The sequence below is a fragment of the Brienomyrus brachyistius genome, chromosome 25 (genome assembly GCF_023856365.1).
Source record: "Brienomyrus brachyistius isolate T26 chromosome 25, BBRACH_0.4, whole genome shotgun sequence".
In the NCBI taxonomy this organism is placed as follows: domain Eukaryota; kingdom Metazoa; phylum Chordata; class Actinopteri; order Osteoglossiformes; family Mormyridae; genus Brienomyrus; species Brienomyrus brachyistius.
The window spans coordinates 6697644-6720787 of NC_064557.1; the positions used below are offsets into that span (position 1 = coordinate 6697644).

Consider the following 23144-nt stretch of genomic DNA (forward strand, 5'->3'; position numbering starts at 1 on the left):
ATGGTAAGTGTGATTGTTTCCAGAAAGGTATCCTGCTATTTTTGATAGAATTTCATCCTTCCAGTCATGTTGAGGTCAAGACCTTTGCATCTGTGATGCTGCAGAGAGACACGGTCTAGTCTGTAAAAGGCTGTTCAAATCTGGACCTTTATTTCATATCAGAGAGAGAGAGACACACACCGAGACCTGTCATGGACTGGTATCCTATCCCTTCCTAATGTCCTGTGCTTCCTATGACAGGCTTGCCACAACTGTTTGCAGAATGAGGTTCAGATGGACCATACCTGTGGCCTGTACTATGAAGTGGGGTTACTGGCTTATCGGGGTAACTTGTCAGATTTAAAGTAGTCTGGGCGAAATCTAAGTGAACGAGCATGAAGTCCATTTAAACTGTGGTACCTTAAATCCGACAAGCTACCCTGATAAGCCAGTAACCCCACTAAGTAGTACAGGCCACATGTTTTCTAAAAACATTAAGTCCAGCTAAATGTCGGTCATCAAGAACACCATGGACGACTTTCACCAAAGCGTTCAGCGCTCTCGTTAAAGTGAATCCCCGCCACACAGCGTAGTCCCACACGTTTTTAATGTCCTCTAGAATCTTCTATTTTAACTGTTAAAGTGTATCAGCCATTAAACGCTGGAAGGGAGAAAATAACCATCCATCCATCTACCACAAGGTTGCTATTATTATTTTACTATTATGTTCACTTGCATATCCTGCAGTTTTGGATTTTTTTTTAAATCACTTAAGGTTGCCAGCTCTCACGCATCTGGCATGACACTCATGCAAAAAATCTTATGGAAAATCTGTATTATTCCATTATAAATCTAAAATTAGCTACATTAAAAGTGTTGGGGTAGCTTGAAAGCCCTAAAGACTATTTACAAGGTAATAAAACTCTTAAATACATATAAATCTGTGTGCAGACTCAAATTGAAAATCTCATGCCAGTCAGCTGATGGTAGCTGGCAATCCTGACTTAAGTTGTTCAATGTTGGTAATTATTTTGTCATACAGTAGAAATACAATTTTAAGGCCAGTGTGTTCACTGTCTTCAGAAGAAAACTTAACAATAAATGGTAAAAAAAAAAAAATTCCCCGCCATGGAAGATCTGCGATTCCTTTTAAAATATCCTGTACCTTGCCACAGGAACTGCAGTAGTTTCGGATAGCTTGAACACCTTTACCACAATACGGGTGAAATATCGCAATATCAGATGTGTGTTTCGTAAACTACACAATTCGTTTTAGCTGTGCCTAATTATCATTAATTACAATTTCAGAGTGTTCGCTATGGTAGATAGGCCTAAACTGTGTGTACAGTCAATGGCAAGTCAATATGATTCAATAAGTGCCGGTTTAAATTAATGTTGTGGTGTTTTATGTTTTGCAGTTTTCCCTTAATTTGCTCCTTTTATCACGTGTTGGCTTCCGAATCTGTGACTCCATGCAGGTTCATACGCGGCGCTCGCCCAGACCTGGCCGGCGGGGTGTTCTGCCAAGACGCTGCCCCGGGAGGCACTGACCACTTCTGGAGTCGCACCGATTCCGCCGTGACGTCGGGTTTCGTCCCGCAAACCTCTGACATGGAGACAAAACACAAAGACCGGACTTAAACTTTATAAAGCCAGATGACCAAATTTCAGACATTAATGAGTCGATCGGTATATGTATTATAAACGATCTTCGGAGAAAATGTTAATGCGTGTTTACAGCCTGCCTTTTTGGGGATCGAATTGTGTTTCTTTTTTTTTTTTACAAGATGCTTAAACTTACTTATGCGGGTATCGTTGTGCTGGGGCTTGACAAAGGGCTGGAGTCCGGTTTGCTTAACGAAGTGAAGCACAACTTCATTGAGGCTGGGCGCCGTCACCTGGGCCGGCAGAAGATCGAGACCTAAGCAGGATTTTCCTAACAAGCCAAGGAAGGACTGAGCTATCAGGATGTGACAAGATTGTCTGCCAGGTGTAAGCGGAGGAACTGGCACTTAACACTCACACTGGCCTGCAGCTGGATGACAAACCCAGAGGAACTTGGCTGAATCTTGTAATGTTTTATTACAGCATCTCTTTTTTTTTTTTTTTTTTTTTGGGTGGGGGGGAGAAGAAGCGCATTACAACACAGGATGATGCGCAAAGAACGTGATTCAGCATCGCATAACAAATCATGAGTGAGCAACGATGTACGGTTTTGGTCTGTATGCAACAATACACGGAGCAGACTGTCTGTCTGTGGGATGCAGTGCGTGTCACTCTTTAATGTGCAAAGTTGTAAAAGAATGGAGACGTAAAACTACACATCTAAAGAAATCTGGAGGATGTGTCACATGCTCACCCGGAGATTATCCTTCTCGTGGAAACGGCATAACCGCCGCAGTCAGCAGATGGTCGCAAAATGAGGTTGCCCCACTCTGGGTCGGCCTCCAGCATCTGCACTGCTTCCTGACGGGTGACGTTGTAGAAACATCTGGGGAGAGGGATGCGAGCAGCATTAGCGTAGCCAGGGCTTAGCAATTAGTGCGGAAGTCTGTAAAAGTCTTTATGTGAACTAGTGTCTCTAAATCTCCCATCCAGCATTTCCCGTTATGTACCCTGTACTTCCTGGGTCAGTTTCCAAGGTCAATGTCAGCTTACACTGAACCACCATTATGGACTTATAGTTTAGTGCTACGATCATGTGCATTAGTAGTAGACGTTGCACCAAGCAGATCCCAGATTTGCTGAACAAGAGCTATTAAACTCACGAGGGAAGGTCAGCTGTGATGTGACTGTTGGTCCTGCATGGAGCCCCGAGAGAGTCGCCCTCCTTGAGAGGAAGGCTGGTCCTTCTACGCTCCTCCTTGCTGACTTCTTCCAGTCTCATCATTTGACCCGGGAGCAGACCCAGATCGTTTGGTATCTCCATCTGTAAAATCATTGCCATTGAGGAGACGGCAGCAAAGGCTAAATTACGTGGTTTCATGCTTTCGACTATTTCGACAAGATTTCTGAAGGCTCCTGTGCATCTCCAACGAAAATGAACATGAATATTAGAATTACTGAATACTTTGGTTGTTTTGGGAAATATTTCTTACTATGCCTATCATTACATTAACGGTCTCATTTCAATGGCTATATTTATGAATCCATCGTCAGGTACTAGCAAGGACAAGCTGGGCAATTGCCCAGAGTGGCGGCATCTAACAGGGAACTGACTCAGTAAACCAGAGGTGCACTTCATGCAAAACTGGGCAGTGAAGTTTGCCAGAAGGGGTTAGGAAACCACATGGGCATTGAGCATTAATGCCTAAATCTTAGCCTGAGATTTGTTTTAAGATTTAGCGTTTGATTTTTTTGGAATGCGCTGCAACCCAATAAGGAAATATTACATCCTCATATGCAAATATATATTATGCAGAATAACACGATCTCAGAATAACTTCTTTTAGCTTAAAAGCATTTCTGTTCTTTTGAGGGTGTTTTGGGAGTTAAAGTACTCTAATCCCTGGCGCTTTTTATGTAAGGCATGGGGCATAAACGCCATGACAGGAGACAAACGGTGCATTTGGTTAAAAGCCAAGTTATAAAATGTGTGGAGTAAGAAAGAGCAGAATTAAGTAGATCGAGCTCACCGAGGTCGCTGCCGCGATGTAACCTCTCCACTCCTCGGCATCTGGACTGCTGGCCTGCAGAGGAATTACTTTTTAGTTTGTTTTATATCTGGATGTTTGATTTGACGTACGGTTAAAGACTTTGAACTTGTCACATCAGATAATTCACATTGTCCCATTTCGGTTATGGAGGGATACAAGTATTGTAGTATTTTATATAGTTATGTAACTTATGTTAGAATGTTTGTCATTTCAGGGAAGTTTAGAAGAACGGAGGGTGATCACTCCACTACGGAGCTTTTTTCGGAATCCGGCTTGTTGCTTCTTTCCAGAAAAGCCCCACCCCTAACCTTCAGATGAACCTCCTCTTTGGGCAGGATTAGCGAGTAGACAGATGAGCCGAACTCGGATGCCACCTTCTGCATAGCCTTCAGGTCTCGCAGCTCCAGCCGCTCGGTGCACTGGGGAGCCAAAGCACAGTGAGTGTGCACTTTTGAGACGGTCTGTCATGTCTTTGCACAAACTGTCTATTAAGGCCAAATGAAATCCATGATTTCATTCCTGCATTTCTGTAGTAAATAAGCACAAATATGTATAAGACAGAACCTTATGGTAACGTGAAGAAAAAATTGTACATAAAGTAATTCATATTTACCTATTAACCATAGGAATAGTGCTATGAATACGGCGGCTGAACAGACACTATTACCGTGTCTTCTTTGTTATCCGTGTACAGGAAAATCGTACATCCTCTCAGCTCTGCGTAATACTTCTTAAAATCCTGAAATAAACGATTATTTCGAAAAGTCGTGGGAAAAGTTTTCGGTTTTGCCGGCACAGCCCTTCATCCATCAAACCCTAACAGAACTGCAATTAGCAAAACTAGTCAATTGAGTTTTGCATGGAGTGTAAGCAGTATGTTTGGGAATAAGCACAGGGATTTGCCACCTGATGGAGGGAGAGAGGCAACAATAAGTGTGAATCGCCAAAAGGCTCCCTGCGGTTTAAATACACTTAGTGGATAATTATGGTCATTGCATGCAAACTCCACCATCAGTGAAAGGAAATTCAGATAATTGGTGGGGAATTTTGATATTTACATGCCTAGGCCCGGTTTCTGACTCCCGAATACAGAATTATCCTACCTTTTCTGCGGGGTGTTTCATAAACAGGACACCCGAGTGGTACAGGGGCAGCTCGGTGATTTTCTCCCTTATCCTGCTGATCCCCCGCGGGGTGTAGGAGGCGAATGTCATGGTACTCTGCTCAAGTTTATTTCACTTGATGACACGCAAATGGAGAGAAACGATCTCATTTACTGTATATGCCTCTGTCCTCTGTGACTGGGATTTTGAAGAGACGGTACTTCTTTTCAGACTATTGTACTTCGGACCTTTGAACCACAAAACAAGCACTCTTTTGATTGCGGCACATATGCAGTAAAAACATCGACTTCTGCTAACTTGCATACCGAGCTACAATTTAGAACCCGTGCAATATAACTTTGAGGAAATCGGCTTGGTAAATAACAAAACACACGTCAACAAAATATTGCTGATGTTCTTGTTGGATTTAATTGATCTGCGCTGCATTTTGTTCGAATGGCATCGTGTTCCTCCAAAAATGTACAATTGTTTTGACTGGCCAAAAAGAAAGAGACTAAAACCGTATCGACTTGCACGTGTTTTGCGTAGAACCACAAACAAAATTTGTCTGATTAAAAAAAAAAAGTCTAAAGAGATTAACTGGATCAGTTCCCAGCCAATTCAATTAATAGAGATTGATCTCAGCCTTCTGTCTCCCCTGGGACGCGGCTTCTCCGGGTCTACTAGCACTTTATGTATTTTTTTAATGAATAAATCATGAAATGTCTGGTAAGAAAAAAAATGCTGACGACCAGTCGAGCATTTAGAAACTAATGTGGTGTATCTTCATCCATATCAGCAGCTGTTTGCCCTTACGAAAAAGAAGTATATTTAAGTGTACTATAAGTAAACTAAATATTTAGTAAGTATACTCTGTCTAACTTAAGTATACCTGGCTTAAACTGTATTGAGAAAAGTCTAGCTTATATGTAAAATGTATTTTATGTTTAATTTTTACATTCGAAACAATATTTGTTCATTTTGAGTGACTAAGAGAAAAAAGCATGTTTTGCAAATTTTTATTAGTGTAATCTACATGTAGCCATATCACTACTGTGCTGTTTGTAGAAATTTCAGGTATAAAAATACAAATAATTAATATTACTAAATAAATACACTTAAAGTATACATTTTAATAAACTAAAAGTGGGCCAATTTAGTCCCAAAAAGTATAGGCCTACTTAACAAAATGAACTTTAAGTATACTTTTTTTGGTAAGGGTAAACAACTGAAGTGGTACTATACACAGACCTTTTAAGAACAGTACACACATTTTTTTTTATGAATTTTGTTAGTATCAGAATACTTCTAACTGGCAGCTTAGTTGCGCCAACCCATAATACCCGCTCTGTCCAGCTTTCCGGAAAAGGAAGTGTCGCGTAAAGTTACGAAAGAATAATAGACCGCTATATACTGTGCTTCAGTCATATTTCTTTTAACCTCATGATAACAGGTCGATTTTCAGATTAACAAAAGTTTATAAAATAAGCATACAACCAAGAAATACAGAAAGCTAATAAAATTAGTAGTAGTAGTGGTAGTAGTAGTAGTAGTAATAATAATAATAATAATAATAATAATAATAATAGTAGCCTACACGTTCTTATGAGCCGTCTGGTTAAACAATAAACGAACTAAATCTATCCATCAATTCCCCCCGGCATAACTGTATTGTACTACTGTAATTGTATTACAATTGGCCTGTAATTACCTCACTGTAAACATTGCACTACAACCGTAACTTTGTACAACGTGAACCATTTCATGAACCGTTTGCACTATATGCATATGTACATTGCACTTATGTTTCTCATATTGTTTTTTATTTTTATTGTTTTTATCGTATTATTTTGCGTCATTTTACAGGAATAGCGCTGTATGGAGAAGTTGCATAATAAAGGACGATAAAGGAATCCAATTGAAGTCATAGCGAATTGAATCAACACGGTGGCATTAAGGTAATTAAGTGCCGCTGCCGGGAACAGCTGGACGCCCCTCAGCCGCGTGGGCGGGTCTTCCTGACGCTCGGCCACTCTTATGGGCGGGACCTGGTGACGCTCGCCCAACCATGTGGGCGGGATTTTCCGCACGCTCGTCCAGACGCGTGGGCGGGTCCAAGTGACGCTCGCCCAGCCATGTGGGCGGGACCTGGTGACGCGCGCCCAGCCAAGTGGGCGGACCCGCAGCAACGCTGTTGCTGAGGCTTCAAGATGGCGGAAGCCCTGACAACTCAAGAAGTGCTGGTAAGACGTAACGCTGGATATCGGTATTTCTTTTTCTGCGTATAACGTTCGATACTTGGCTTCGCGTCTTTGCTGCTTCCTTTTCCTTCTGTTACACTAATTGCTTTTCCCGTTGGGTCGTTTCTTGCTGGCTCGGCCCTGGCGCCGAGGAATGCTGCTTTTTGGGGACGGGGCCCGTGCTTTTGGCTTCCCCTCCGTATCTGCTGGATCTGACAGACCGTGTAACTGCCTGACGAGTCCGAGATTGCTGCATGTCGGGCGGCTGCTTATATTTACCCTGCAGTTTTGCAGGATGGGTCCCGGTTACTGCTGGGGCAGGAGGTTCGGTGGCCTAAAGTCGGTATTTTACTGTTGCTCTGCTGCGAGGTGGCGGTGGGTAGCGTTAATAGCGGACTTTGAGGCGCGTTTAACTGTCTGAACTGTCTGTAACGGATCGTGATTCCCGACAGCCAGATGTCTCAAAGCGATGGCTGTTTATCTACCATTTATTAAAAGCATTACAATTTCCGATGCCATAATAATAGACAAGGTAGTGCATCCCTGTACCTATAGACTAATCATCTATACTGTTCTTAATCGTAATTTTTATAATTATAGACATTTTACGGCTTGATTTTTTTTCTCCCCTTGAAATTTGTTCGCATGCGTACTTCTGAAGACCTGCATTTTTGAATTTGAGCAGCTTTTTAAACCCCGCTTTAGTTTTCTGAGGGATGGGGGTGCAAATCAGCCCTCCTGACATCTCGGCGAGATGCCTTGTCGGGGGCCATAAGGCTGCCGAACGCCGGCTGCTAATGATCGAGAACATGAACGCGCCTTGTTACTATTTCCTTCATCTATGCCGGCTTTTAAAATGACCGTCCATTGCCATCATTAACCCTGGGCCGGTATTTCGTTTCCGACACGTTGCATTCAAACGCAAGGTCTGCTTTCTCTCTCACTTGTCCCTTACCTTCTTTCATCATCTGCTTTTATCTGCGATCCATCCATTTGCTGTAGAGTGCAGCCCTCGCACAGGCCCATCGCACAGCAAGGTCGGTTAATTAACCAGGATGAAATAGACTTGCAGAAGCTGGATAGCTCTCGTCGGTTATAGGACCCATCTTGACAAAAGGACCTTAACCTCGGTGTGCATTCATTTATTCAATAATAACCCCCCTGATTCCAAATTTCTTTTGAAGTCTGTAACTCTACACCCCCGACCAGTCACCCCCCCCCCCCCCAAGTCTCGATTTACTTGTGGAGCATAAATGCTTTTCAGTGCTTGTCTTGTAAATGTCTGTGGACAAAAATGGAATACAGAAACCCAACCGGTCTAACACATCCAGCTCCTTCACAGGAACCACTCAGGAAGTCCACCTCCTCTTTGTGGTTGTGGTGTGAAATTTTGGTCTGCTTTAAAGGGATTTGGTTTCCTCTCTACAGAGTCCTCCCTGCATCCTAAAGAAGCAAGCTTTTGCAGGGGAAATAATTCATGAAACTGTAGCAAGTATACAATGTCCATCTGCAGTTTTTCCATTGACTGTGCTGGTGATGAGCAACATCAGTCCTGCTGCAGCCTCAGTGGGACTGCCAGGCTTTGAGGGATCATTCTAGCACATTCCTTGTCGTTAACTCTGTCTAGTGTTGCTTCCCCCCCCCCAAGTTCTTGTTTTGCTGTAAGGTGAATCGTAATTTCAGCTTTAATCTTCTGCTGCATGGAGTTTCTCAGCTTACTAGTATCTATCTCCATTGTTTACTCTCTCATGCTGAAAAGCTTTTCTGAAGATGCAAGGGCCGCTAATTTGTGTCCTGACAAGGTTTGCAGTATGGCTGGTGTTACCCAGTACTGTGGGGAGTGGGGGGGTTTCCTTCTGTTGTAGTCTCCCAGGATCATCACCAGCTAGTGTGGTTCCCTGCACTGCTGCCCTGTTTGGCGAGGATTTATATTCTAAGAATATTCTTGGTGGCGTTGCATTCTTGCCACGTTTTGACAAACGATTTAATGGGGGGGGGGGGGTGCGCGCCGCGCCGTACTCTACTGTAATTCCTCTGGTGCCTTTCTTGCAGTCATTTCTTACCCAGTACACTCAAGTGGCATCACCTAATCTGTTTTGGATTTTTGTTTTTGAGATCCCAGTGCTGATTTTTATGGCCTTTGTGATTTTTATGGACTTAAATCCTGCACCTGTGTAGATGGGGTAAAGTGATTGAATTCCTGAATCTGGAACGACCAGGTACTGCCCTGACAGCCTTCCCTTCTGCATGCAGCGGAGACCAGCAAGCCATGCTGCTACCCAGCCGACAAGACGTCACTGTAGGGTAGTAAGAGGATGAGAGTAACTGAAAAGTGTGCAAGCCTGTAAACGTGTTTGTGCAGCGTGACTTTCAGAGGACCCCTTGTTTGCATTTGTGCTTCTTCACTGGAGTCTCTCTGCTGATATCCTTTCCCCGTACTTCCAGAATATATTCCTGCTTCCTGGTAAAACAGCCTTTTATTAAATCGCAAATAACTGAGCTCCGCAGGGATGCTATATTCGGCACTGCGGGCAGCGTGTGTCTCACACTTGTGGCCACCAAAGTGGTGAATGCCTTGTGTAAGGCCCTTAACCCCAACTGTGAGAGCCAGCTTTGTTAAAGAAACAGTGCACGTTGTTCTGGTTAAAACGTCTTAAAACAATAAAATGAAAATGAAATGAATGCTGTTGGAATGGATCTTCCTTTTCTTTTCATTCTTAGGTTGGGTGTGTAAGCATTTCATCATTCATTCAGTGCATTTTTCTGCTATTTATTTCATTAAATTATTACTGTTTTATTACTTTTTACTACGTCATATCTGCCCTTCATGACCTGTAGTACATCTTAGGCTTTTTGAGAATTTGATGCTTTAATTTCATCCAGAAACACTTCAGTAGTTTATTAATACTTTCATGTAGGAATGAGTCATTTTTCACTCTTTAGAGTTAGAGTTTAGAATTTAATGATCAACTGACATTGTTGAAACACCACAGCACACAAAAATGAAAGATGTTCTTTGCATTTAACATGTGTGACAATGGGACATGCAGCTGGAGAGCAATTCAGGGCTTGGGGACGGTACCTTCTTCAGAGTACCTTAGTGGTGCCTTGCTGGTCAGGGATTCGAACCTGCAGTCTCTCGATTACGAGTGTGCTGCCCTAACCATTAAGCCACCACTGTTTCACATGAAATATGCTTCAATTTGAAGGTTTTGGATGCTTTGAACAGTATTTGAATTTGGGTTTATTCACATATCAACAAACGCAAAGTCATTGACTAAATATGCAGTTAAACCCCAAATGAGACCCCGGTCACAGACCTTTGAAAGACATCAGTGGCTTGTGCTACGAATCGGGGTTACTGGCTTATCAGGGTAACTTGTTGGATTTAAGGTACCACAGTTTAAATGGACTTCATATTCGTTCACTTGCATTTCGCCCAGGCTACCTTAAATCCGACAAGTTACCCCGATAACCCAGTAACCCCACTTCGTAGTACAGGCCACTGAGCTGAAGTAGTCTCAAGGACTACAGCTAGTTCGCTAACTGTCATCTTTGGTCTCATGTGGTGCGCTTCTGTGTATGGTGCTTGTCTGGCAGGTCGTGGAGGAGTTCCTGAGGGAACTTCGGAACCAGGAGCAACACACTCAGGTCCTGGTCTCCCAGAGTACTGCTGTTAAGTTCCTGATGGCCCGCAAATTTGACGTCTCCAGAGCCATCGAACTCTTCCAGGCTTACAAGGTAAGACGGCGGCTTCAGTGCTGCTCCTTTCAGAGGGCGGTTCTCCTTGATCATACCGGTCTAGGTCCCATTTGTTCGAGTCCTTTTAACGCTTTCTGTGGCTAACTGTTAACATTTAATTCCAAATGCTGAAGACTGGCTTCTTGTCATAGCCTGTTTTGAATTATTTGATTGATTGTACTTGAACTCGGAACTTGGAATTTGTTGCTGGAAATAGACTGTTGCCAGGCATTTTGGGATTTTCCAGAAATGCTTCATTCATATGGTTTTAAAACAGTAATAGTGTTGCACAACTTCCTGTAACTTTGAGATATTGGGTGCCAGTACATAGTCGTGTTATGTTGCACGAAAGAAGAGAAAATCATTTCTTCTTGACTTAATACAAACGTTCTCAATTTTTGCTTCAGAAGATTCCTGACAGCCGCACCTGCAGTTTAATCTGTGATGTTTTGACATACATACCTCTATAATCTGTAACTCTAGCTTTAGTCAGGGTGTTTTTCCCCCCAAGCATTTTCATATTTTTTGTGTCCGGAGAATCATGTCGACATTGTCCGTCCCGCTCGTGTCTTTGCCAAACTAATTATTAAAAATGGGGTTTAAGATTCACAGCACATACTGGCTTGTTCAACATCTTAGATGTAAATTGACCCGTTTTCCTTAATTGCACTGTTGCATCAATGAATTCCAAGTACTCAGCTCCTAGTAAATGTAATTAATCATCAGCACACATAGGCAAATTATAATAGAACGTAATTTGAATTAAATTCTTTAGCTTTCAGTTTAATTTCGATGAAAATTGGCTAACTATTTTGCTTGTTCGTGCAGGTGAAATCCTCCGACTCGGGTGAATAGCACCGCCCTGCATTGCAGGCGCGTCTGTAGACACGTCGCTAGTTATTGTTTCAGTTGAGCTTTTCCATTCTGAAATGTTAAGTGGGGTCCGCTTGACTGAAACCCAGTGAAGCCCAGGGTCTGGGAGACAACCGCCCCCCCCAGCACATGCCCCAGCCAATCCCGAGTTAGCAGCGCTGTCTGTGACAGGTTAAATGCCTGGAGTCGGTGAAAAGCAACGATCCTCTTTGGAAGGTTCTGTGACTTTTAATGACAGTGACAAAAAAAAAAACCACAATGATGACAGTTAGAATCGAAACACATGATTTCAGAATTGAATTTCAAGGACGAGTACGAACAGAAGGAATTCGCCATTTAAAATGGAGAAGCAGCAGAGAATACGAACAAGCTCACGTATGATGTTTAAAAAACAAACGTTTGGGACATACTGTATTCTCTTGCATGGTTGCTGTGCATCTGACTGAAACCAATTAAAAATTGCTGTTTTAAAAACAACAATAAATGTTGCATGAGATTAAAACTAGATTTAGTTGAAGCTTCACTAATCTTGAAAGTAACTATTAAAATATGGTAATAATGATGCATTTCAAAAATAAACTCTTAAGTTTAGTATCTTGAGTACAAGATATGGGGGTCGGGATATCCAGATCGTCCTTTGGGTTACTCTTAGCCAAAAGTGTTTGTTAATTGTTAATAATAGTGTCACTGTTTGAACAGGAGCACAGCAGACCACAAGCATACAACGTTCTTGATGTTAACCTGATAGCTGCAAGAATGTTTAGGCGTCGCACCCAACCCTTGGTTTTTGAGTCCCGTTGAACTTGAACTCTCCAAAACCGCATAACTTGGGGGGGGTGGGTATGCATTACTACTTCGCAAAACATTCTCCTGAAATTCTGTCATTGACAGCACCGCCGCTAACAGTCGACTGGGGGTCACAACAGTGGCAGCGTCGAAACCGGTCTCGCCAGTATAGATATTGAGTAAAGCCAATAGGTTAACAGGTCAGCTTGCATCCGACATGGAAGAACATGAGGTCCCTATCTTGTTCAGACTTAGCATGCCGGAAAAGCATAACAAAGCATTTCTGTCTATCGTCTCATCTGGGCTATGCTTCCCTGATTGCTTTCCATCTGTGGAGAAGCTTCCAGAGTTCCTTTTGTTCCCGTGGTAACCCCGCGCGACCACCCGTGGCTTCAGAATTTGAATGCGAGCCGAACCGACCGATAGGGCGATGCGGGGAACTTCCTGTCTGAGCGACGAGCCATTTGGTTGGAGCGTTATCGGGGTGACCTTTCACTTCTGATCTCATCTGGCCATATTTGCCGACTGTTAAGCACGATCTGATGAGAGAAATCCAGTTAAACGTTTCGCATGCTTATTTTGGTGAAATTCCTTGATGACTCGGATTAGAAGAACTGCCAAGACCTCGTTGGTGGAGTCATGAACCCAACCACAGACTTTGACGAACTGTGCCTTGTTGAGTTTCGCTTTCACGGTGGTCTCTCTCGCCATCAGAACACCCGGATAAAAGAGGGCATCTATAACATCAACCCCGATGAGGAACCTCTTCGGTCAGAGTTACTAAATGGGAAGTTCACAGTCTTGGTAAGCTCTTTCTATTGGGTATTGGTGCATGTTGTGTTCAACTGCAAATATGTGTCCCATGCACATTATACACTCTGGATGTGAGTAACTGAGGCAGTAATCTTGCCTCGTAGGGTTTGGACCATCTGCTGGTTCACAATCTGGGGTTCAGGCTCCACCCACTTGGTACCCTAGTCTTAACAATGACCCCTTTAGCCTAGTGTGTGTGTGTGGTTCTCACGCAGCCCGGCCGGGACGCTAAGGGTGCAGCGCTTGCCTTGTTCACGGCCCGTCTACACAGACCCGACAGCACGTCCCACAAGGTCGTGCTGCAAGCCATCATCTACCAGCTGGACAAGGCCATCGAGAGGTAACCATAAGACGCATGTTAAAATGGATAAATACCATACATGGGAAAACCATGTCTCTTAAAGGTACATGCACCTTGTAATCGGCTCATTGCACAGCATACGAGCGCGAACACGCTAACTGCTCTCATCACATGGGCATATTTTATCAAGTTCTCAGCGAAGTGGAACAGCCGTTCCCAGTTAACTGTGTTGTACAGGCAAGTCGTCACACAGCACTTTGTGAATAATTGCCTCCTGTAGCTGTCAGACACCCTAATTTCCTCGCGATTTATCATGCTGCTTATGCCGTGTTGGGCAGGTCGGTCTGCAGGCATCGCGCAGCTGTGCACACGGTTTTCTCCTCGATTGATTTCAGCATCCAGACGCAGCGGGACGGCCTTGTGTTCATCTACGACATGACCAACTCCACCTACGGCAACTTCGACTATGAGCTGTGCGTGAAAATACTCAACCTGCTCAAGGTATGAACCTCGCAGGCCCCTCGTAGCTTATCGCCAGTGTTTGTTAGCCTTTATCTCTTATTTCTGGTGGAAGTTCCTCACTTGTATAAATGTGTATTGATTATGAAATACTACCAGTTTTGCACATTTTTTGGGATGTTTGGGGACCCAGGATGCTCCTAGTTGGGATGATATTGATGTTTAGGATGGAATCCAGGTAGTGTTCCTTTGACGGCTCACTGTAACACCTTCTAGATGTCCTGAAAACTCAACCCGCCGTATCTTTACGCTATGATTTTGCCTTCAGAACCAAAGTTCTGCTGTGCTACTTTGTGTTAGTTCTGCTAGCTGTCAATTCGGTGTAATCTGGTCAATTGGAGTGTATCCCCTCCTTTCAACAACTTCTGCAGGCATCACATGTGAGAGGTTCCCGTCCTCTAGGGCGTAATTAATTGTGGAAGGGCCCTAAAAGGCCACAGGGAACTTCTTCAGGAAGTTCCTGTTCCAGGAAGGGCACAGAAGCCTTGCAGATAAATCTATCGTGCCTGTACATAAAAACGTTTAGAGCTAATGCTTTGAAAATTGTCAATGCAGCCTTTAGACATCTTGTGCTATGACTTTCTCGGGAGGTCAGTTCATATATAACAATACCTCACGTGATGTTCACAAATAAAATAGTGCCCTGAGTCACTTTTTGAGCCGTGAGCTTGTATTCTGATGAGTATTGTTTTACGCCAGGTCCTTACCTTTCTGATGAGCAGTGTACCAAAATGATCTTTGACAGCAGGCCTGCTCTTCCAGTCACAAGGTAGATCTGGCGGCTGTAGCCCCGCCGCAGTGCCGCTGCGTGACGGAACGTGACGATCTGACGTCTTGCTGTTTTGTCCTGTTTGTCCTCATTGGCCAGGGTGCATTTCCTGCACGCCTCAAGTATGTCTTCATCGTGTCGTCACCGCTGTGGTTCCGGGCGCCTTTCGCTGTGCTCCGCCTCTTTGTCCGGGAGAAGCTGAGGGAAAGGGTATCGTCTGACTGTTACTCATTATCTCTCTCTCACCCTGTCCGCCTTCATATCTCACCCTCCCTCTCTTCTGTGGCCGTCTGTGTTTTGGTGCAGTCTTTGTTGGATAGATGCATCGTCCAAGTGTTAAATCAACTCGTTGGGTGAATCTTTATGTTTCCTAGCCTTTTTCTGTAAATTTAGTGGATTTCTTTTGGATTTTGTTATTTTCATTTTTTTTTTTGTTTTTTTTTTGCATTATCACCGTAATTCTCCAACCAGATGATGCCATTGTTCTCTCCATATCATTCTCCCTCTGCTGTGTCTCTTTGCACCAAGACTGGGTAAGAATCGGCTGAAGAGACTTGCTTTACCGTTTCAACACTGTAGTGGTAGAGAAGCGTGTCTTTGCTCCTGCTGTGCACACGACTGTCACTTTCACCATAGAAACCACTGTATCTTAAGACTTGGGGGAGGGGGAGGGTTTATGGGACAAATGAGATCATACTTGTTCCCCAAGTTCCCCCCAGGAGGGACAGTCGGTTCTTAGCAGGATCAAGTTTTTGAGATATAAAACCTCCTGCATTTTTTAAATTTCTTTTTTTTTTTTGTCCTATGTCAGAATGATCTGTGGAAGTTAGTTCTCCTGTTGCCAGCTGGGTGTGAGATTTCTGTTTTGTGTGTGTTAGGTTTCTTGTGTTCTCGGAGCTTTCATGACTTCCAGGATTGTGTGCGTCTGCGTGTGCCTGTCGGCAGCTGGCCGCCGAGCTTCTGATGGTGTTTTTCTGCGGTGCCCAACCAGGTTTGCACGGTGAAAGCGACCGAGTTGGCTGGCTACATCCCCATGGAGTCTCTGCCGGAGCACCTGGGAGGTTCTTCTCAGTACAGCCACATCGCCTGGATCCAGGCCTGCGTCAATTCGGGCCAAGCCGGGCTGGAGAGCGGGGACGGGGACTGCGTGGGGAACCTGCTCCGCTCCTACTCCGTGAAGCAGCCCGCTTCTGTGGTCAACCCGACCACCGGGGACGCCCTCAATTCCAATCTGGGGGATGACAACAGCTGCAACGCCAACGTGCATAATCACTACCACAGGCCAAGCAGGACTAGCCGGTCGCCCGAGTCGCCACGGGGCCACTGTCAGCACTGGAACGGCTCTGCGCTCACTCAGGGGTCAGGGGTCATGGGGGCTGGCGTGGCAGTTTTGGGGCTGGCGGACGGTCTTAAGGAGAAGAGGGACTCCGTCCACGGCAGCCCCAACGCGAATGAGCGAGGCCGCCACCCACTGCCTCCGCCACAGTCGGAAACGCCGCCCGACACGCCCCTGTACCGCAAGTGCGGAGGGGGCCTGGCCGGGATGGATGAGATCGTGGCTTCGGGCCAGCGAGATGAGGACGGCGGGGGGCTCGGGGGAGGAGGAGCTTGGGCCAGGCGTGCCCCCCACTGCCGCAGAAGTCCTCACGGCCCGCGCCGGCCCAAAACCTGGGCCTGTTATCCGAACCCGGGCCGGACGCGGAGCAGTCAGTGCACATGCCCGAGAGCGGCGGCATGGACGTCACTCAGCTGGTGCAGTATGTCAAGAAAAAGAAGAAGAAGGGCATCTACCAGGAGTACGAGGAGATCCGCAAGGAGCAGCCGTTGGGCTCCTTCGACTACTCTAAGTGAGTCCCCAAGCTGAACCGTGGCAGGCCGGGGCTGGATCGCGGGGGGTGATTAGCAGGCCGGGCTGGATCGCGGGGGGTGATTAGCAGGCCAGGGGGAACCATTAGCTCTTTGCTTAGACTGAAGTCCGTGTCCGGTCCAGGAATCATTCCTCCATGGTAAGGAAGGTCCAGATCGGCTTTGGTGATCCAAACCGATCTACTGTCCCAACTTCTGCGAAATCAGAGCAACACGCTCCCTCTTGGGAGGAGATTGATGGGGTTAGGAACTGTGAGATGGAGCTGAAGATCGAGAACACTGGAACTTGCCACCTAAGGTAGACCGAGAGTGTTTAAGTATAAATGTCTGAAAGGTAGGTTTAGAATAGTGTTTTTCAGCCCTTTGGAGATGTTCTTCCATCCTTACAGGAATCCAGATAATTTAGTGATGTTGTCATGTTACGTAGCGCCCATGTGATCCTACTAGGGACAGTTGTTTCTATCCTGTGTAAGGACAGCGAGCCTCAGGGTGTTGGTGTGGTTTTTTCTGTGTGGTTTGCACTATAAAAAGAGTTCCAGTTGATCGTCGAGAAAGAGGAAGTAACACAGTTACTGTAAACGACGACTCCACTCTCTCTCTCCATCAGCCTGGGAACATCAGTGCTGTTTTATGATGGGAACCTCGTGTGTGTGTGTGTGTGTGTGTGTGTGTGTGTGTGTGTGTGTGTGTGTGTGTGTGTGTGTGTTGTGTGTGTGTGTGTGTGTGTGTGTGTGTGTGTGTGTGTGTGTGTGTGTGTTTGAAAAGTACCTCCTGTTGTTTGTTTGGATTGTGGAGGCTCCCTGATGGGAAAACACTGTGGGGTTTATCTGGAGAAATGGCAGATAACGAGTTCTGACATTGCAGATGCAGGTGCGTGAATGTCCCCCATCAAACCCCCCCCCCCCCCCCCCCCCCCCCCCCCCCCCCCCCCCGCTACGGACGACAGCATCGATACTCTTACTGCGATTTGAGATCGCTGGTTATATAGTGTTCCCTGTGCATCCGATCGCAGGAAACCATGCAATCAGGTGAAGAACAGGTACAGCGACGTCCTGTGTCTTGATCATTCGAGAGTCAAGCTCGCCCCGCTGGACGATGACGAGGTATTTCTCGCCTTATGGGAAGTAACCTGCTGATCTTTCGTTTGATTTATGTTTTTGTTTTTTTTTGGCTATCGATGTTGAATGTGTGAATCCAAAATTAACCTGTTTGTAGAATTTTCTGAATTGAACTTAATGTATATAATTCTCGAACACATGCACATGCGTGCGCAAACACATTTCTCATACTTCATGCCAGTGAAGTTTGGTTTGAGTTGCAAACAGCCTCAGTGTAGTACCACAGAATACCACTAGAGGGGCAGTATGGTCTGGGGTAAAAGTCAGATTTTAATGGGACTTTTGGTTCCCGTTAATTTTCTGTGAATTCATTGTCCTGAGGTTTCCTGACAAAACCGCTTTTGTTTTCTGTTCTCATTCTGTTGCAGACCTCAGATTACATCAACGCAAGTTTTATGGATGGGTACAAGAGGAGCAGTGCTTACATCGCCACTCAGGGTGAGCTGCCGGTGTCCAGTGTGCGAGCCATGTAAACCTCGGGCTGCTTCCGCCGGCCTCTCACGCATCCCCACACCCCACGGCTCCGTCACTGGACGGCTGCTCTCACGCATCCCCACGCGCCACTGCGCCGTCACTGGACGGCTGCTCTCACGCATCCCCCACGCGCCACGGCGCCGTCACTGGACGGCTGCTCTCACGCATCCCCACGCGCCACAGCTCCGTCACTGGACGGCTGCTCTCACGCATCCCCACGCCCACGGCTCCGTCACTGGACGGCTGCTCTCACGCATCCCCACGCGCCACAGCTCCGTCACTGGACGGCTGCTCTCACGCATCCCCACGCCCCCACGGCTCCGTCACTGGACGGCTGCTCTCACGCATCCCCACGCGCCACAGCTCTGTCACTGGACGGCTGCTCTCACGCATCCCCACGCGCCACAGCTCCGTCACTGGACGGCTGCTCTCACGCACCCCCACGCGCCACAGCTCTGTCACTGGACGGCTGCTCTCACGCATCCCCACGCGCCACAGCTCCGTCACCGGACGGCTGCTCTCACGCATCCCCACGCACCACGGCTCCGTCACTGGACGGCTGCTCTCACGCATCCCCACGCGCCACAGCTCCGTCACTGGACGGCTGCTCTCACGCATCCCCACGCACCACAGCTCCATCACTGGACGGCTGCTCTCACGCATCCCCACGGGCCACGGCGCCGTCACTGGACGGCTGCTCTCACGCACCCCCACGCCCCACGGCTCCGTCACTGGACGGCTGCTCCTTCCGTTTCCAGGAAGCACAGAATCGTGTGACGCGAGCTATTTTTGCATCGGCTCGTCCAACAGCGTCTTCCATTCCGCCTGTTTACCGTCCGACGGGAAGCGGGCGTTGCCGTGTCCTGAACAGGCTGTGCGCGTTCTATCACGTGACCCAGGGCCCCCCCCCCCTTCCCGTTACAGGGCCTCTGCCAAAGACGTACGCTGACTTCTGGAGAATGGTGTGGGAACAAATGGTCCTAATCATCGTAATGACAACAAGGTAAAATAACAAGGCTCATCCGAGGGACTCCCTGCTTCCTGGCCCACAGTTAGCCAGCGTGGGCAGCTTGCGGCACAGGTTACGCTGCTGTATGTCATGTCTGCCCGGTCATTCTCATTGGCTGGCTCTCTCACAGCCTGAAAGCAGCCTAATTCAAAGGATTCAGAACATTAGATCCTGTTTTAACACTTTTTACGCACTGTCTTCATGCTCTATTAGATACAACTTAGCGTGAAGGGATTTTAGTGGCAAATGTAACTGAATCTAGTATTTTTTTATTGCTGCCGTATTACTTCTGATTTTCTCTTATGTTCATGTTATAAATATTAATCTGATTTTCTGTAAATTAACTGACTAGCATTCAGTGTCAGTTTTCACATTTGCATCAAATACCGGGCAGAAAAAGGCTTATTTTACTAAAGAAATGAGGAACGTCCCCTAATGTTGCATTCATGCGAAATTCCACTTTAAATGGGCAATTCCTTCCATTTCCTGCACTCCTGGGGGTTGGTGTAGCCACTGTAAGTGTGTAAACAAGCTGCATAACACTGCCATCCTGCAGTTAATGCAGTGAGTTTTCAAATAGTGGTGAATAGTTACCAGTCGCATTATTAATCGTGAATTTGGTAAAAGACACACACATGTCATTCAGATCGCTAAATTTGCTCTGAAAATAATGTGTTGTCCTGGCCTACTAGATAAACATAGTAAGTTCAGTGTAAATGTAAGAATGGCCAGATGGGGGCGTTTCGCAGTGGGATGGAGGAACTGGCATGCTTTTGTTGTGGGATGTTGATTGGCGGGGGGCGGTGTTGCTGCCTTCAGAGTGGTGGAGCGAGGCCGCGTGAAGTGCGGTCAGTACTGGCCCCTGGACGTGGGCCGATCTGAGGAGCACGGGCACTTCGTGGTCAGGAACGTCCACATCGAGATGTTCCAGGACTTCAAGCTCTCGCACCTGGAGCTTTGTGACAGCCGGGTGAGCTCAAGGCGTGCGTTTGTGCCGAAATGTGATTGGACCTCACTGGTCAGCTGGGCATCTGTCTGTGTGAGGGGGCGGGGCCTGTCATGCTCATAGTAGTCATGAATCAAACTTGGTTATAAATACAGCTCATAGAAAACATTAATAACATTTTAACGATGTTTAACACGCTGTTTGATTGTAATCTGTTTCTGATGGAATATCTTGATGGCGGAGTATTTATCTTGGCACTCGCTGTCTGTGGTGAGATACCATTCAGGGCCTGTAGCCTGCCAGTTGCCCTCCAACTAACCCCCCCATCTCTCCCAGGTATATGTGGGGGGGATATGGCAGAGTTTTGGCTATATGTTGAAGCCCATTTAATACATATGGCACATTTTATATTGTTATACCAAAGTTTTAAACATGTTAAGCAAACGTTTGAGTGAACTGGAAGTGCTGTCCTCGGCAACTTCTATGGTGACATTTATTCCAAAATCTAATCTGAAAGGGGCGTGTAACTATTTCTTTGTGATTTTGATTTTTTTCCTCAAATTCCAGTAGAAGGATAATCCGGAATGCAGCTCCATAGCTGTATCATGGGTTTGTTTCGCTTGTTTATTGCCACTGGGGGGCGCTAACGTCAGCTCCGTGTGACTCTCTCCCGGCCCGTAAGACAGGGGAGAGCCGGGACGTCGCTCACTACCTGTACATGAGCTGGCCGGATTTCGGCGTCCCAAAGTCTGCCTCCGCCATGCTGGACTTCAGGGGCCAGGTCAAGCAGCACCAGGAGGCAGCATTCAGGGCCATGCGTACTGACTGGACGGGTGCTCCAGGGGGCCCCCCGGTGGTGGTGCACTGTAGTGCAGGCATTGGAAGGACAGGTAGTAAACTTCCCCGGTTTATCCATGTGGCTGTATTTGTGTGTGTGTAAGGTTTTTAAGCAAGCCACGCCCCCCCCCTCCCCCAGGCACTTTCTGCACGCTGGACATCTGCCTGTCCCGGCTGGAGGACATCGGCACAGTGGACATCAAGCAGACGGTGAGGAGGATGCGCTCACAGCGAGCGTTCAGCATTCAGACCTGGGACCAGTATTACTTCTGTTACATGGCCGTGCTGGAGTATGCTCAGCGGCGCCGCCTGCTGGCTCCCGTCGAGTGGTCCGACACCGACCCGGAGACGGACAGCGAGTGAGGGGAACAGGGGGCCTCAAACCGGCCCCTGCTTGCCAGAAGGTGGGTCCCAGTGGATTGGGCGGGGGGGCAAGTGTGTCTGGACTGTAAGAACAACCTGATAGGTTGGTCTGTGGTCCCCCCCCCCCCCCTTCCCAGACGTGGTATGTTTTTCAGTTGTAGCAATTTACATTTACTTGCACAAGTGTAACGGACAACTTGCCCTTTTTACATCCACTGTTTCTTGCTCCTCTTGTCCCGTGGGGGGGTTTTTCGTTTTTGTTTTTTTTTTTGAGAAAGATGAAACTTGAATTTCTTTTTTTGAGGAAAACCTGTTAGTGTGAACTACGTCTGGTTTTTGTATTTGTTCATATGTAAACTAATCTGAAAGCCAAAGCTGTTGCCTTGAATGCTTGGATGTAATATTGGTCATAATTGTGAAAAGCCCTTGTATATTCTTGTAACATACATTTATATATTGTGTATAACAACCTTTGACAAAGCCTTGTGTTAATATAAAGTACTTAACAGTAACAAAAATCTATAGTTAACATACTCATGAGAAGTTACTACGCTCTTGTAAACCTGTGTGAGTGGTCAGGTCGCTTCGTATCATTAGTGTATTTTTAGTTTTTTTGTTTTGTTTGTCGCTTCTCAACAAACGTGTGTAAACGGGCCTCAAACGACTGACTTCAGTGTCTTACACTGCCTCGCTGCGGCAGAGATGCTCGCCGGCCCTGCCGGACATCTCCAGCGCCCTCTTGTGGACGGCCGCGTCCCGAGGCTCGCCTCACCTCCCTGATCCGTGCCTTGTCCCCCCCGCAGCGTAGCACGTCCGGGGCCCGGGGCCCCTGCTCCTGGCGCTCGCGACGATCCGACTAACCTGCGATCTCAGGGCTCAGTGTTGCTGGTGTCAAAGTCATTGCTCTCGGTTAACCTCTGGCAATCATTTTACAAACTTTTGTTTTCTGTTTTATACGGTATTTTATCTTGTTTGTCTTTGTAAAACATTGACAGTATTGATAATGAATGTTGGTACGATTCATAAGAAAAAAATTTACTTGGATAAGCTAAACGAAACAGGCGAAAGAATGAGAAATATTTTTGGAGTTGCTTTGTTTCCCGGATAATGTCACTTGCCATTGCATTATGGGAAATGGAGGCCTATAAACCATGATTGTAGTTTCCCGACAATGTAAAATCAACCACGGTGGTGTTCTTACTATTATATATTTTTTTCCCTCTGAAAGTCCAACTGGTAGCATTGTGAAACGGGCAGTCAAGCCTGACACTTAAGTGGTCATGGGAGAGGGATGCCATTGGCCACGGTTTAGCCTCCCTATCGCCATGACAACATGGTGCCTCCCTGACCCACACAGGAGGACTGAATGTAAGCCATGGTACGGCCTGTGACGTACAGTGGGAGCACAGGAACCGGGAAGGAGGGAATACCTCTCTTCCCATCGGACCCCCTGTGCTTCCGGAATGTGACGAGTTGCTGTTTGGGAGCTGGGGGTGGTGGTGAATACTATCCCCCCCCCCTCCATGTTTAGCATGGTGGGATTTAGGGGTTTTCTGCTTGAGATCACATGTTTGTTTTTCGAGAATGGCCTTTTTACTATTCTGCGTGTAGTGTCATAGTAAAAACATGGATATTCTGAAATGTCTGAGTGTGTCTGTTTTTCAATTTTCAAAGTTCAAATTTCAAAGTTGATGTATTTTAAACCTCTTTTTAATATAAATCTTAATTTGCATAGAACCTTTCACTCAATG

General features: G+C 46.3%; 2 protein-coding genes across 2 annotated transcripts; one reads left to right on the plus strand and one right to left on the minus strand.

The window, feature by feature from the left end:
- Positions 1-128: 128 nt before the first annotated feature.
- On the minus strand, positions 129-5533 carry LOC125720331 (signal-transducing adaptor protein 1-like). The gene is made up of 9 exons (XM_048995589.1): positions 4739-5533; positions 4303-4374; positions 3944-4054; positions 3615-3668; positions 2748-2908; positions 2339-2470; positions 2003-2072; positions 1781-1877; positions 129-1585 (listed from the first exon to the last, which is right to left on the minus strand). The coding sequence occupies exons 1-9, from the start codon at positions 4847-4849 to the stop codon at positions 1422-1424; spliced, it is 972 nt and encodes a 323-aa protein (XP_048851546.1). The 5' UTR covers positions 4850-5533; the 3' UTR covers positions 129-1421.
- LOC125720330 (tyrosine-protein phosphatase non-receptor type 9-like) lies at positions 3998-23034 on the plus strand. The gene is given in 15 exon segments (XM_048995588.1): positions 3998-4072; positions 6605-6981; positions 10579-10719; positions 13093-13182; positions 13407-13531; positions 13888-13993; positions 14880-14990; positions 15772-16387; positions 16390-16627; positions 17659-17749; positions 18133-18202; positions 19163-19241; positions 20067-20217; positions 20876-21083; positions 21170-23034. Coding segments are annotated over 14 exon segments (2283 nt in total). The 5' UTR covers positions 3998-4072; positions 6605-6948; the 3' UTR covers positions 21394-23034.
- Positions 23035-23144: the final 110 nt, after the last annotated feature.